General features: G+C 36.3%; 3 protein-coding genes across 3 annotated transcripts; 2 read left to right on the top strand and 1 right to left on the bottom strand.

The window, feature by feature from the left end:
- The first annotated feature begins 2,463 nt into the window (after positions 1–2,463).
- LOC141612470 (cell number regulator 9-like) lies at positions 2,464–4,570 on the top strand. The gene is made up of 4 exons (XM_074431261.1): positions 2,464–2,677; positions 2,785–2,856; positions 3,871–4,083; positions 4,277–4,570. Exons 1-4 carry the CDS (start codon positions 2,551–2,553, stop codon positions 4,348–4,350), a joined length of 486 nt encoding a protein of 161 aa, XP_074287362.1. The 5' UTR covers positions 2,464–2,550; the 3' UTR covers positions 4,351–4,570.
- A 2,774-nt stretch (positions 4,571–7,344) lies between these two features.
- Positions 7,345–8,835, top strand: LOC141615398 (cell number regulator 2-like). The gene is made up of 4 exons (XM_074433771.1): positions 7,345–7,437; positions 7,703–7,774; positions 8,130–8,348; positions 8,544–8,835. Exons 1-4 carry the CDS (start codon positions 7,374–7,376, stop codon positions 8,615–8,617), a joined length of 429 nt encoding a protein of 142 aa, XP_074289872.1. The 5' UTR covers positions 7,345–7,373; the 3' UTR covers positions 8,618–8,835.
- Positions 8,836–9,291: 456 nt separating this feature from the next.
- Positions 9,292–13,006, bottom strand: LOC141612471 (14-3-3-like protein). The gene is made up of 5 exons (XM_074431262.1): positions 12,892–13,006; positions 11,307–11,817; positions 10,946–11,068; positions 10,684–10,800; positions 9,292–9,666 (listed from the first exon to the last, which is right to left on the bottom strand). The coding sequence occupies exons 2-5, from the start codon at positions 11,784–11,786 to the stop codon at positions 9,598–9,600; spliced, it is 789 nt and encodes a 262-aa protein (XP_074287363.1). The 5' UTR covers positions 11,787–11,817; positions 12,892–13,006; the 3' UTR covers positions 9,292–9,597.
- Positions 13,007–13,023: the final 17 nt, after the last annotated feature.

The raw sequence follows: 13,023 nt of genomic DNA on the forward strand, positions 1-13,023 counted from the left end.
CCGACACCCCCAAATGTCATCCGTTGGTGCTCAAACTTTGCGTGGCCGCTTAATCTGACCCGAGGAACTTTCTGTGTGATTTCCGGAGAATTTTATTCCGGGACCCCGGAATCCCGAAAAACCGTGTATTATACACTTCAATTTTGACCATTCGAAAAGGTCGACGGAACTGTTTCTTTTTCTCCCTGTTTTTCAATCACGCGTCCGAGCTCATTTCAGGAATCAACCTGTTCGATTTCAGGAATCAACCTGTTCGATTTCAGCCTCAAATAACGAGCTTTAACACATTTTTCACGATAATCCGAGTTTCGGCGAATGCTGGTTTGTGGCACACCGGAACCCCAAAATGTCTTCCGTTGGTGCTCAAACTTTGCGTTGCCGTATTATCTGACCCGAGGAACTTTCTATGTGATTTCCGGATAATTTTATTCCGGGACCCCGGAATCCCGAAAAACCGTGTATTATACACTTCAATTTCAAAGTAGTTCGAAAGGTCGTGACTGGAACTGTTTCTTTTTCTCCTGTTTTTCAATCACGCGTCCGAGCTCATTTCAGGAATCAACCTGTTCGATTTCAGGAATCAACCTTTTCGATTGACCTCAAATAACGAGCCTTGACACATTTTTCACGATAATCCGAGTTTGGCGAATCTTTGGTTTCAGGCACACCGGCACCCCAAATGTCTTCTGTTGGTGCTCAAACTTTGCGTGGCCGCTTTATCTGACCCGAGGAACTTTCTATGTGATTTCGAAGAATTTTATTCGGGACCGGAATCCCGAAAAATCGTGTATTATACACTTCAATTTCATTTGTTCGGAAGGTCATCGAAAACTGTTTCTTTTTCTCCTGTTTTTCAATCACGCGTCCGCGCTCATTTTAGGAATCAACCTGTTCGATTTCAGGAATCAACCTGTTCGATTTCAGCCTCAAATAACGAGTTTTAACACATTTTTCACGATAATCCGAGTTTCGGCGAATGCTGGTTTGTGGCACACCGGCACCCCCAAATGTCTTCCGTTGGTGCTCAAACTTTGCGTGGCCGCTTTATATGACCAGAGGAACTTTCTATGTGATTTCCGGAGAATTTTATTCCGGGACCCCGAAATCCCAAAAAACCGTGTATTATACACTTCAATTTCAGCCGTTCGGAAGGTCGTACCGGAACCTGTTTCTTTTTCTCCCTGTTTTTCAATCACGCGTCCGAGCTCATTTGAGTAATCAACCTTTTCGATTTCAGGAATCAACCTGTTCGATTTCAGCCTCAAATAACGAGGTTTAACACATTTTTCACGATAATCCGAGTTTCGGCGAATGCTGGTTTGTGGCAGACCGACACCCCAAAATGTCTTCCGTTGGTGCTCAAACTTTGCGTGGCCGTATTATCTGACCCGAGTAACTTTCTATGTGATTTACGGAGAATTTTATTCCGGGACCCCGGAATCCCGAAAAACCGTGTATTATACACTTCAATTTCAGCCGTTCGAAAGGTCGTACCGGAACCTGTATCTTTTTCTCTCTGTTTTTCAATCACGCGTCCGAGCTCATTTCAGGAATCAACCTGTTCGATTTCAGCCTCAAATAACGAGATTTAACACATTTTTCACGATAATCCGAGTTTGCGAATCTTTGGTTCAGGCACACCGGCACCCCCAAATGTCTTCCGTTGGTGCTCAAACTTTGTGTGGCCGCTTTATCAGACCCGAGGAACTTTCTATGTGATTTCCGGAGAATTTTATTAGGGACCGGAATCTCAAAACCGTGTATTATACACTTCAATTTTAGCCGTTCGGAAGGTAAACGGGAACTGTTTCTTTTTCTCCTGTTTTTCAATCACGCGTCCGAGCTCATTTCAGGAATCAACTGTTCGATTTGACCTCAAATAACGAGATTTAACACATTTTTCACGATAATCCGAGTTTTTGCGAATCTTTGGTTTTGCAGGCACACCAAGCACCCCCAAATGTCTTCCGTTGGTGCTCAAACTTTGCGTGGCCGCTTTATCTGACCCGAGGAACTTTCTATGTGATTTCCGGAGAATTTTATTCCGGGACCCCGGAATCCTGAAAAACCGTGTATTATACACTTCAATTTCAGTATAAGATTCAACGTATAATGGATTTACAATAGTCGATAAACTTGATAAATAATTGCCGTATCATAGGGCCGTCAGCCGTCAGCCGTCAGCCATCTCATACTCTTATATTATACTCCGTATATGATTAACTAATTAACTGATTGACTAAAATTATTCTTTAAAGTGATAAATAAGAATAAACAATTTCCATTTAATTATCCCGAACGTGTACAACAAACAAAAGAGGACTAGAGGAGCCTTCTTAGACGACTTTGACTTTTCTCGTTGACCTAGTAATAACATGCAGCTTCCTTGAATTTTCTACGTTATCATTTCTTACGTACATTCTCTATATATACTTGCTAACTATTAAGCATATTATCAAACTAATTAAACACTCATTCTCTCTTTCAATATTATCATTTATAAATTATACTCCCTTCATCTCAAAAGAAATACATACTCGAATTAATATCATGAAGCAGCCAGCGGTTGGGATTCCATTAGCCGCCCAATCCTATGCTCCGCAAACTCCGCAACATGGCGGGGTCGGCGGAGAATTCTCCACTGGTCTTTGTGATTGTTTCTCTGATTGTTCATTATGTAAGTTTTAATTATAGTTGTAACTGTATATACTTGTATAAAACTGTTTTATTGTTGAGACGATACTAAAATTATTCGAGATTTAGTAATATATTGAAGTTTTGCAGGTTGTTTGACATGTTGGTGCCCTTGCATCACATTTGGACGTATTGCTGAGATTGTCGACAAAGGCTCATCATGTAAGTTTTTTTTTTTTCTTTTAAAAAGTAATAAATAATTTAAAATTATTGAAGTTAAGCCGAGTTTTATACTTTCTTAATCACTTATATTGGTTAAATCTTAGAGCGTGTTTGGTTGGGAGGTTTGGAATGAAGTGGAATGGATTCTAGTCATTCTAGTGTTTGGTTGGGGTGTTTTGGAATGGAGTTAGAATCCTGATGGATTCTCATTCCACCCCAACCCTAGCTCCTCATAGATTCAAACTCCATTCCTACAGGTTTATTTTTCTAATGAACCAAACATGTTTTGGAAGGTATGAAATTGAAATCTCATACTCCTATGATTTCTCATTACAATCCATTCCATTTCTAAGTAGTAAACCAAACGACCCCTTTAGCTCTTTAAAAGTCTCGTTACATTTTAACCGGAACATATTCCCTCCGTTTCATTTTATTTGTCAACTTTAGAAAAAAATCAATTTTTTTTTTATTTTACCGTTTTCCATGCATCACATGTTTTCTACCTTCCCCAAACAATAACTTGACTATTTGATTTGTCTAAAAAGTTGTTTTTATTAGTACCAAAGTCATTTATTTCACTTAATTATTAGTGGAACTTTTTCCAATCAGTGGCGGAGCCAGGATTTTAGACCAGCGGGGGCGAATTGATTATACTATAAGGCAATTTCCGAAAAAATCCAAAAATTTTAACTAAAAATGTCGAAATTTTCAAATGCCAACGGAGGCGGGCGCCCCTGCTAGCCCCCCGCTCCACCACTGTTTCCAATAATTTCTTAATTATTTGTCGCTTTCTTTCAATATGTTATAAATGAGTCTTTTAATAACAGTAGTCGGTCTCTCTTAAGACGGACATATCCGTCTTAAGATTAAAACATGTCAAATAATATACCGCTTAATTAGATAGGACAATTGTTTTGCTAGTCCCTATAACCTCTGATTTTGTCTTATCATGTTCGTTTATGTCCGTCCTGAACAAGAATTTGTGTTTTAATAAATGTTCTTGGTCGGGTGCAGCATGTGGAGTGAGTGGGGCATTGTACACCTTGATTATGGCCTTCACAGGATGTCAATGGGTATACTCATGCACATATAGGTCTAAATTGAAGGCACAATATGGAATGGAAGACAATACTTGCGGAGATTGTTGCACTCATTTTTGGTGTGAACCTTGCGCCTTATGTCAAGAATACCGTGAGCTTCAACACCGTGGCTACGACGTTGCACTCGGTAATCATCACTTGTTCGTCTTTCTATTATATATAAGCTCGGAGAATGTTAGTTTACTAATAAGATGTTTTTAAGTTCATTTGACCAAATAAGTCAAATGTGATCTGTATAATATAAAACTCTTTATTTACAGCTGTCAAAAAAAAAAAAAAAAAAAAAAAAACTAATAAGATGTTTTTTGGTTCGTTTGTAGGATGGCATGGGAACATGGAAAGGCAAAATGCTGGCATGATGCCTCCGCAAATGGGAGGCGGGATGATGCGATAAGTCCGATTAATACACCGTGACGTGGTGGTTAGCCGAAAGTGGGCACTGGGCAGTGTTTGATGTTATATATTGTACGGATGATTTGTTTTGCGTTGGTGTTTTATAGATTTTTCTTTTTCGTTTGATTGTTTATTTTTCGTGTTATATATTCATCAATTTCGTGTATAACTTATTTATACCTGAGAAATAGAATGATGCGATCGAGTATTATTTGCTACAATTTCACATATCTCGTCATCGCTGCTTTCGCTTCTCTTCAATGCAGCAAGCATATACCGAGTATTTACGTACATGAAAGATCATCCGGCCCAATTAGAGGTTAAAAATGTCATTTATCTATAAATGTGGTTCCAACATTAAGTACTTCATTTTGTCTGATCAGTGAATAATTTACGTTTATTTTATTTTGATAAGAAAATAAAGCAAACGTAAATAATTGTGTTAAAGTGACCAGGTGGCGAACATGTAAAAGATTGACAAGTGTATGAATTACGAAAGGTAATTAAGAAGTTGTGACGGCCGGGAAAGAAAAGAGTATATAAAACTCATTGTGAGATTAAGGAAGCATATGACTATATGAGTATGATTATACATACCGAAGTTTTAATATATCACCAATACCGCTATAACATTATGCAAGTTTAGACAACAAATAATATTGAGAAACTATAGTCTAAAGATCGAGCATTGAGCAAAATACATATGGAGTAATTTTTAGATGCTCGGTAAATTTAAAGTATCATCACCATTAATAATCAAGTTAATTTTTCAAAAAAAAAAAAAAAAGTGGGTGTGGTCTTTATTTCATAAACAAAACTAGATTTAAAGTCATTTGTAGTCAAGCAACATCATGTAATAATAAGTCAATGTTAGGACCCATGACACAGGTATATCAGTCCTAAGAATAAAACGGATCAAATAACATCCCACTCATATAAATAAGACAAATCTTTTAATAATACACAAATTCTCATTGAAGACATGACATATCCGTCACAAGCTGAAGACGGATACCATTTTACCTCACAATATACCCACTTTTTCTCTCTCTGCAACACTATTCATGCGGTCCCCTTTTTCCACTAACCCATTTTGTTACCATTTTATCTCACAAAATATCCGTCACAAATGGTAACCCGTCACAAGGGAGACCAATTGTTAATAATAATTGCAATGCATTCGATTTTTGCTTTCTGTGTCATATTTGAGTCGTCTTAAAATTAAGGCGAATATACCCGTTTTAAATGAGAACTAGTTTTAAACCCGTGCAAAATTGCACGGGCATGTATTTGGGCCAGTATTAATGTTTTTGGATGTATATTTGTTTTTGCATTTCTATTATACTTATCTAGTTGGTCTAAATCTACGATCTACATAATTTATGTTTAAATTTGTTAAAAACACGTGTTCACATACACTGGTTTATAAGGAAATAACGTAATCTACTTTTGTGAATAAAAATTGCATACATAAAAAACTTTACATCCGGATAAAAGAAATATAATCAACTTTAACATATGTATGTAATTCATTTGCGTTTTATGTTCGATCCCGTATATAAATGTTATTCCTTCTTGAAAATATGTAATTTTATTATTACGTAATTTTGTTTTAAAAATTATGTAATTTAATTTCATTTACTCGCATTTGTAATTTATTCTGCGTATATGTTATTAATTTTATTTACACCGAATGTATAAAATTATTTCATAATATTAATTCATAGAATTTTTTCATAATATTATTTCATAGAATTTGTTGTAATTTAATTCATCGCATGTTTGAAAACACGGAAATGTGAAGAAATAAATACATTACACACTCACGGGTCCCACCATAACATGAATTTCCAAAAAAAAAAAAAAAAAAACTGTATTAATGACGTGGCGCGCCGAGGATTGAGTATTGTCTTTTGTATTAATATAGATAAGATTTGTAAAGGTCATAATGTGAATGGGTACGTTAGTGTGATCACAACACAATTCCCTGCATGCATATATTCTGTTTTCTGTCGTATGTCAACCTATCAGAACAATTATTCAAATCCACCTTGGAGTTATTATACAGAAATAGCGATGTCTAATTAATTAGTGCGTTCATCGGAGGATGACACTAATTTTGAGTTAATGAGTAACTGCCCACTATGCATTTGTATATATTTATGGATTGTTTGATTCAGTAAGGTACCTCAATAATTGACATGAAAATGTCCAAAATGGTACGTACGATTTTAGGTAAAATAGTAATGAAACTGTAAAAGACTAAAAGTAATAAACGTTATTGTAGTTACATTTAATATAAAATGATTTACTACTAAAGATTACTCCAATTTACCGTAAGATGGGTTACTTTCGTTATGAAAATAGTAGATAAAGAAAAGATTTAGCTTGAGCAATGGTCGAAGTGTTACGAAAAACACACAAGAAAGTATTGGGGTTAAGCCGTTGTAAACGGGTCAATCGTATAGGGTTTGGATCGGGTCAATTCGGGTTTATCATATTATCGGGTTAGGTTGTTTCAGTTTTCAGGTATGTTGGTCGGGCCAGGTTGTTTCGGATTTCGGGTGTTTTCGGGTATGTGGGTAAGTCATTTTCAGATCAATGGTTTGGGTTAATTCGGGTCAATGATTAAGAAAGGAAAAAGTACGTTTACTTTTATTACCTATTTTTAATTTACTTTTGGTAATTAATTTTTTATTTCTAACGTAAATAATATTAGGTATGCTTTTAAATTAGCCATTTCAAACTTTTTTTTTGTCAGTTATAGTTATATTTTTGTCGATCGGGTCATTTTCAGATCGGCTGATTTTAGATTGGACCAGTTCCAGGTCAACAAAGCTCAGGTCGGGTCACATTCGGAAGTTGTAATTCGTGTCAATTTTTTTGTTAATTATTGTTATTATTAATGCTCTCACAATAATGTGTGTAACATACTAAACCATTACGGAGTATCCTCTATATATATAACCATTATTTCTTCCTAAAAAACAAATAATGAAGCAAACTGCAACAGGAATAATTCCAATGGCAACGAATAATGTAGACTTTTCTACTGATCTTTTTGACTGCCTCTCAGATCCCTCTTTATGTAAGTTCTTTTATTTTATTGTGCTTCTACATTTTACAAACTAGCTAGTGACAAAAGTTGAATAAACAAACAAAAAAAAAGGTTGAAAAGGACCCCTCTTAGACTTTGACTTTTCTTGTTGACTTTGTAATAACATGCAGCTTTCATGAATTTGTTATTAGACGGAATTTGTTATTAGACGGCCCTGTATAGATAAAACTGTTTTATGTCGCGACAACTCTAAAGTTATTCGAGATAATAATAATATTGAGGTTTTAATTTACAGGTTGCTTGACATGTTTCTGTCCTTGCATCACATTTGGACGCATTGCTGAGATTGTTGACAAAGGCTCACCATGTAAGTTTTTTTTCATTTACGGAGTAATAAATTTAAAATTATTATTCGAGTTAAATTAGTTCTTTAAAATTTCAAACATATTTTCCTTATTCCATTTTATTTATCATTTTTTGAAAAATCAAAAACTTATTTTAATTTTACCATTCTCCATGCATTACATGTTTTCTACATTTTTTCAAAACAGTAATTATTATTATTACACTCGTGAAAAATGATATTTTAAGTTATTTAATTGGTCTAAAAAGTCATATATTTCATTTAATTATTGGTGAAACATTTCGAATAATTTCTTAATTATTTACTGCCGATATTAGAAATAATTTTTAATTAATAAATGTTGTTTGGTTGGGTGCAGCATGGGTAGTGAGTGGAGCCTTGTACAGCTTGATATTGGCCTTCACAGGAGGGAGGTGTCAATGCGTATACTCAGGCGCATATAGGTCAAAATTGAAGGCACAATTTGGAATGGAAGCCGATATTTTCGAAGATTTTTGCACCCACTTTTGCTGTGAACCTTGCGCCTTAAGCCAAGAATACCGTGAGCTTCAACACCGTGGCTACGACGTTGTACTCGGTAATCATCACTCCTCCCTCCTCTTTCTGTTATATATAAGCTCGGAGAATGTTAGTTTACTAATAAGATGTTTTAAGTGCATTTGACCAAATAAGTCAAATGTCATCTGTATACTATAAAAACTCTTCTTTATTTCAAAAAAAAAAAAAAAAAAAAAAAAAAAAACTAATAAGATGTTTTTTGGTTCGTTTGTAGGATGGCATGGGAACATGGAAAGGCAAAATCCTGGCATGATGCCTCCGCAAATTGGAGGCGGGATGATGCGATAAGTCCGGTCAGTACACCGTGATGTGGTGGTTAGCGGAAATTGAGCAGTGCTATATTATGTGTAATTGTGTCGGTGTTTTATAGATTCTCTTCTCCATTGTAAGCGTGTGTAATTTATATTACGGTTTTCTTCGTGTGCACATAAGGCACACGTCAGAAAAACCGAACTTATTATTATATACTTGAGAAATAAAATGATGCCGCGAGTATTATTTGCAAGTACAATTTTCTCATATCGCCATCATTTTTGCGTTCTTTTCTCATATCTCCGCATCTCTGCTTCATCATATCTCGTCATCTCTGCTTTCACTTCTCTTCAATAGTGTACAGTGTCAGCGGAACTATACGGTATATGAAATGCACGGAAAAACAGAACCTTAGATCCCAGCGATGTTGACGAGTACTCTGTGAATGAATGAGCAACCTTATCTTTCAATTGTGACGATAAGATCCATAACCCTTAGTTTACGGGTTGTATTGATTCATGGGCAGATTAACAGGTACATTGCCCTAAAAACGATTCAGCTTGAAGGTTAACTATATGAAGATCATCGGCCCAGTTAGAGGTTGAAAATATCACAGTTTACGGAGTAAATTGTACTCTATAGTCGTATATACGGAGTATTGCATTATCTTGATACAACTACTGTAAAAATTTACAAATAACACGGAAAAATTTCAGAGCTTGAAATTTTGATTAAGGTAACACCAACAATGAACAATCAAGTTTACATCAAACAAAGCTCGGGGAAGCAAGCAAGCAAGCAAACTTAAATCATAACCCACAACTCACATCCAAGAATACGCGGTTTACGAGTAAACTACTACCAAGTCTGATCTCTGGTGGTACTGGTACTCTACCAGCACTCTGGAGTCGAGACTAACAACATACGATTAACTTAAAAATCCTAACTACAACCATCGAAGTGGCAACTCTACTCAAGTCTTCTGCTAAAAATACAGAGCAGAACCCCTTTCATGATCACTGTTGTGGCTGACCCTCGGCCGATTCGCCTTTTGTAGCTTCCTTGATCTCCTCGCTTCCCTCCTCCTGATAACACATTTGACAAGGTAAGGCACACGGATGTCATGAAAGTTGTCAATGCATGAATAACATGTTGTAGCCACACCAGAGAATATATAAATAAAATCAAAATTGCAATAATAAATACTAATCTGAGAAACAAAAAGCGAATTTTTACTAGCTATCCAACAAATGACTATCAAAATTGCAATAATAAATTCTTTGAGTCTCTGTTTCCAAAGAAGCCAAAAGACTCCATGTTCTTTGGATTGGATTAAGGATGTCATAAAGCAAAAGGGCACACTAAATGGGCTGGGATGCAATAGAAAGCCTCTCTATGCTAAGAACGCAAGGGTAAGGCTGCATGCATCCAAACCCTCCCTTACCCCGCCATTTACGTGAGTCCTTGAGGCATTTAAATAATGTCGTGTGTGAGGACAGTTTATGAGCTCCTCTCACAATAGGGACTAGGGAGTAAGATTACGTATTTGAGCATACATATTATCACCCTAAGTTCATGTATGGTGTTCTGTGTGGTGTCCATACATGCTATTGTATTCCAGCTCAAATCTCAGTGTTGCGTAAATTGTGTTGACTATTCAGTCTCAAAATCACCAAGGTGTTTATGAGTGAACATAAAGTTCTGGAAAGAGATTCAAGGCATGTTCAAACAACGCCTTAAGCCCAAAATGAAAGTCCCAATGTTGCAAGAACACTGACAAGTAACAAGTTTGTATATATTCGAGGATATAAAGCACTCAGAACGATATAACTAGTACTCCGTATGATATAACTGAAGTCAATGTGAAACTTCAGTAATAATTGGATCTGCTTTCACATAATGTTTCCAATTAAAAATGTAAAATGGTTCAAACTCAAAGTAACAGCCTAAAGAAATGTAAAGCCCAAAGTCCCAGCACCAAACAGAGTCACAAATTAAGGGAACATAGACAACCACACGTAAACGTTCAAAAGTAGATCATCATTAAGCACGCAAACATTAGCTAGGAATACGAAATCATTTAGTTGAAAGAGTTTAAGTACCGCATTATCGGAAGTCCACAAGGTCAAATTGTCTCGGAGAAGTTGCATGATCAAAGTGCTGTCCTTGTATGACTCCTCACCCAATGTGTCTAGCTCTGATATAGCCTCATCAAAAGCCTATATACATCAAACATGTACGAAAATAATGGTCAGGCAAGCTCAACACATTGTCTAGGTATGTTGGAGGGAGGGGAAGGAGAGCGAGAAAGATAGAAGTGAAAATTTTGAATGCAAAAAGGAAGTGAAGAAAACAACAAGATACCTGCTTTGCAAGGTTGCAAGCACGATCAGGCGAGTTCAGAATCTCATAATAGAAGACAGAGAAGTTCAAAGCAAGACCAAGCCTAATCGGGTGAGTAGGGGCCAAATCAGCCAAAGCAATGTCCTTGAAGAAACAAATAACAAGTTAGCACATCTCACCAACCAGTTATATGAAATCTAACAATTGACATAACATGTAATAATCATAGATCGAGTTGTTAATGAAACAGTCTTAAATGTGAGGCCAACCTATATCCTTATAATCATTTAAATACAATGGTTAATGGGTTGACCTCATATAAGACCGTCTCAAATAAATTTTACTCCGTATATAATAATATTAATAATTTGTGACCTCCCACCTGAGCGGACTTGTAAGCCAAAAGGGTATTCTCGGCAGCCTCTTTCCTCTCAGCACCGGTCTTGAATTCTGCAAGATACCTGTGGTAGTCACCCTTCATCTTAAGGTAAAAGACCTTAGACTCGGCAGAGGATGCCTTAGGGATGAGGTGCGACTCGAGAAGGTTCAAGATTCCATCACAAATCTTGCTAAGTTCGGTCTCAATCTTAGCCCTATACTCCTTGATAGTGGCAACATGATCCTCATTTCCCCTGCTTTCCTCCTTCTGCTCGATAGAGGAAATGATCCTCCACGACGCCCTCCTAGCACCAATCACATTCTTGTAAGCTACAGAGAGAAGGTTCCTTTCCTCCACAGTAAGCTCCTCAGCATCGGCCATCTTTGCCACCTTCTCCATAAACTCTACCATTTCTTCATATCGCTCAGCTTGCTCGGCCAACTTTGCCATGTACACATTGTCTTCCCTCGACGCATCAGCCATTTTTTCAACTCACGAAACAAATCTCAAAAATCTGGCCAGCACAAAAACATTACCAATCAGCCCAAATTTTTAATTGACCTCATCCTCCCTACATCACCCTTTTGACTTTTTTTTGGAAGGGGGTTACCATCCACAACATATTACTTCTCAACGGTTCATTTCTCTTTGGAATATATACGTCCACACAACATCCTAAGGTATGTCTTAAATTAATTTCTTAGCCAAACAGACCATTAACAATGAACAAACCGTTATATTACTGTCCGAGAAATCACGATAAAAATTACTTCCTATCTAATTCTAAGCAAGCAAATTACGTAATGTAATGCTTAATTCAATCAAGAGTCTAACTTTGTGACCTAATATCATTTTTTCTTAAAGTTTGCACCCACTCAAATTCAACAATCACACCATCGCGCAACCTAAATAACTCAACAACCTAATTTTTCCTAATTCGACAACAAATCGAACAAAATGAACAATCTCCTTATAGAACAACCTATTGACATGCTTAATTAAATCAATGACAAAAAAATCTCCTTATAGAACAACCAATTGACCGGATATTATAAAATTTTTCTAAGTTTGCACCTACTCTAATTCAACAATCACAACAAAATGCACTCCGATCAATCAACACTAACATCACATCATCGCGTAACTTAAATAACTCAACAACCTAATTTTTCCTAATTCAACAACAAATCGAACAAAACGAACAATCTCCTAACAGAAAAACCTCATGAAATACTTAATTAAATCTTTACAAGGACCTGATAGCTTAGATAATCAACTAAACAACCTAAACTTTTCGCAATTCAACGATAATTCAAACAAATACGAAGATCTGATCACAACAAACCAATCATACAATTAAACAACAATATGAAATGCTTAATCACGTAACTCATATCAATTGAAAGAAAAGATCTCGTAATTAAACGATAAATCTGATAAATTGAGCAAAGAAGAAGAACAAACCCTAGAAAAAGAGGGGGAAAGGAATTGAAGAAAAAAGGAATAAAATAATAGGAAAAATTGAAGGGAAAGGGGGGGATAATATAGATGAGATGGGAGGAAGAAGAGAAGAAAGCGGAGAAGTTACCGGAGTTAGAGGGAGGAATTGGAGGTGGAGAAATGGCGAGAGAAAAGAGAGGAGGAAGGAAGGAGATTATTATATGTTAAATTTAGAAGAGAGTGTGTCAATGAATGAATGTTGTGGGGGTCCCGCCAGTTT

Source organism: Silene latifolia, chromosome 11 (assembly GCF_048544455.1).
Source record: "Silene latifolia isolate original U9 population chromosome 11, ASM4854445v1, whole genome shotgun sequence".
NCBI classification, from domain to species: domain Eukaryota; kingdom Viridiplantae; phylum Streptophyta; class Magnoliopsida; order Caryophyllales; family Caryophyllaceae; genus Silene; species Silene latifolia.

Excerpts from the sequence above, each read along its gene's own strand:
- LOC141612470 (XM_074431261.1), top strand. The coding sequence starts at position 2,551 with ATGAAGCAGCCAGCGGTTGGGATTCCATTAGCCGCCCAATCCTATGCT. Across the intron at positions 2,857-3,870 it reads TGTCGACAAAGGCTCATCAT|CATGTGGAGTGAGTGGGGCA; the intron begins GTAAGTTTTTTT and ends GGTCGGGTGCAG. Across the intron at positions 4,084-4,276 it reads TGGCTACGACGTTGCACTCG|GATGGCATGGGAACATGGAA; the intron begins GTAATCATCACT and ends GTTCGTTTGTAG.
- LOC141615398 (XM_074433771.1), top strand. The coding sequence starts at position 7,374 with ATGGCAACGAATAATGTAGACTTTTCTACTGATCTTTTTGACTGCCTC. Across the intron at positions 7,775-8,129 it reads TGTTGACAAAGGCTCACCAT|CATGGGTAGTGAGTGGAGCC; the intron begins GTAAGTTTTTTT and ends GGTTGGGTGCAG. Across the intron at positions 8,349-8,543 it reads TGGCTACGACGTTGTACTCG|GATGGCATGGGAACATGGAA; the intron begins GTAATCATCACT and ends GTTCGTTTGTAG.
- LOC141612471 (XM_074431262.1), bottom strand. The coding sequence starts at position 11,786 with ATGGCTGATGCGTCGAGGGAAGACAATGTGTACATGGCAAAGTTGGCC. Across the intron at positions 10,801-10,945 it reads CTTGCAACCTTGCAAAGCAG|GCTTTTGATGAGGCTATATC; the intron begins GTATCTTGTTGT and ends TGATGTATATAG. Across the intron at positions 9,667-10,683 it reads TGTGGACTTCCGATAATGCG|GAGGAGGGAAGCGAGGAGAT; the intron begins GTACTTAAACTC and ends ATGTGTTATCAG.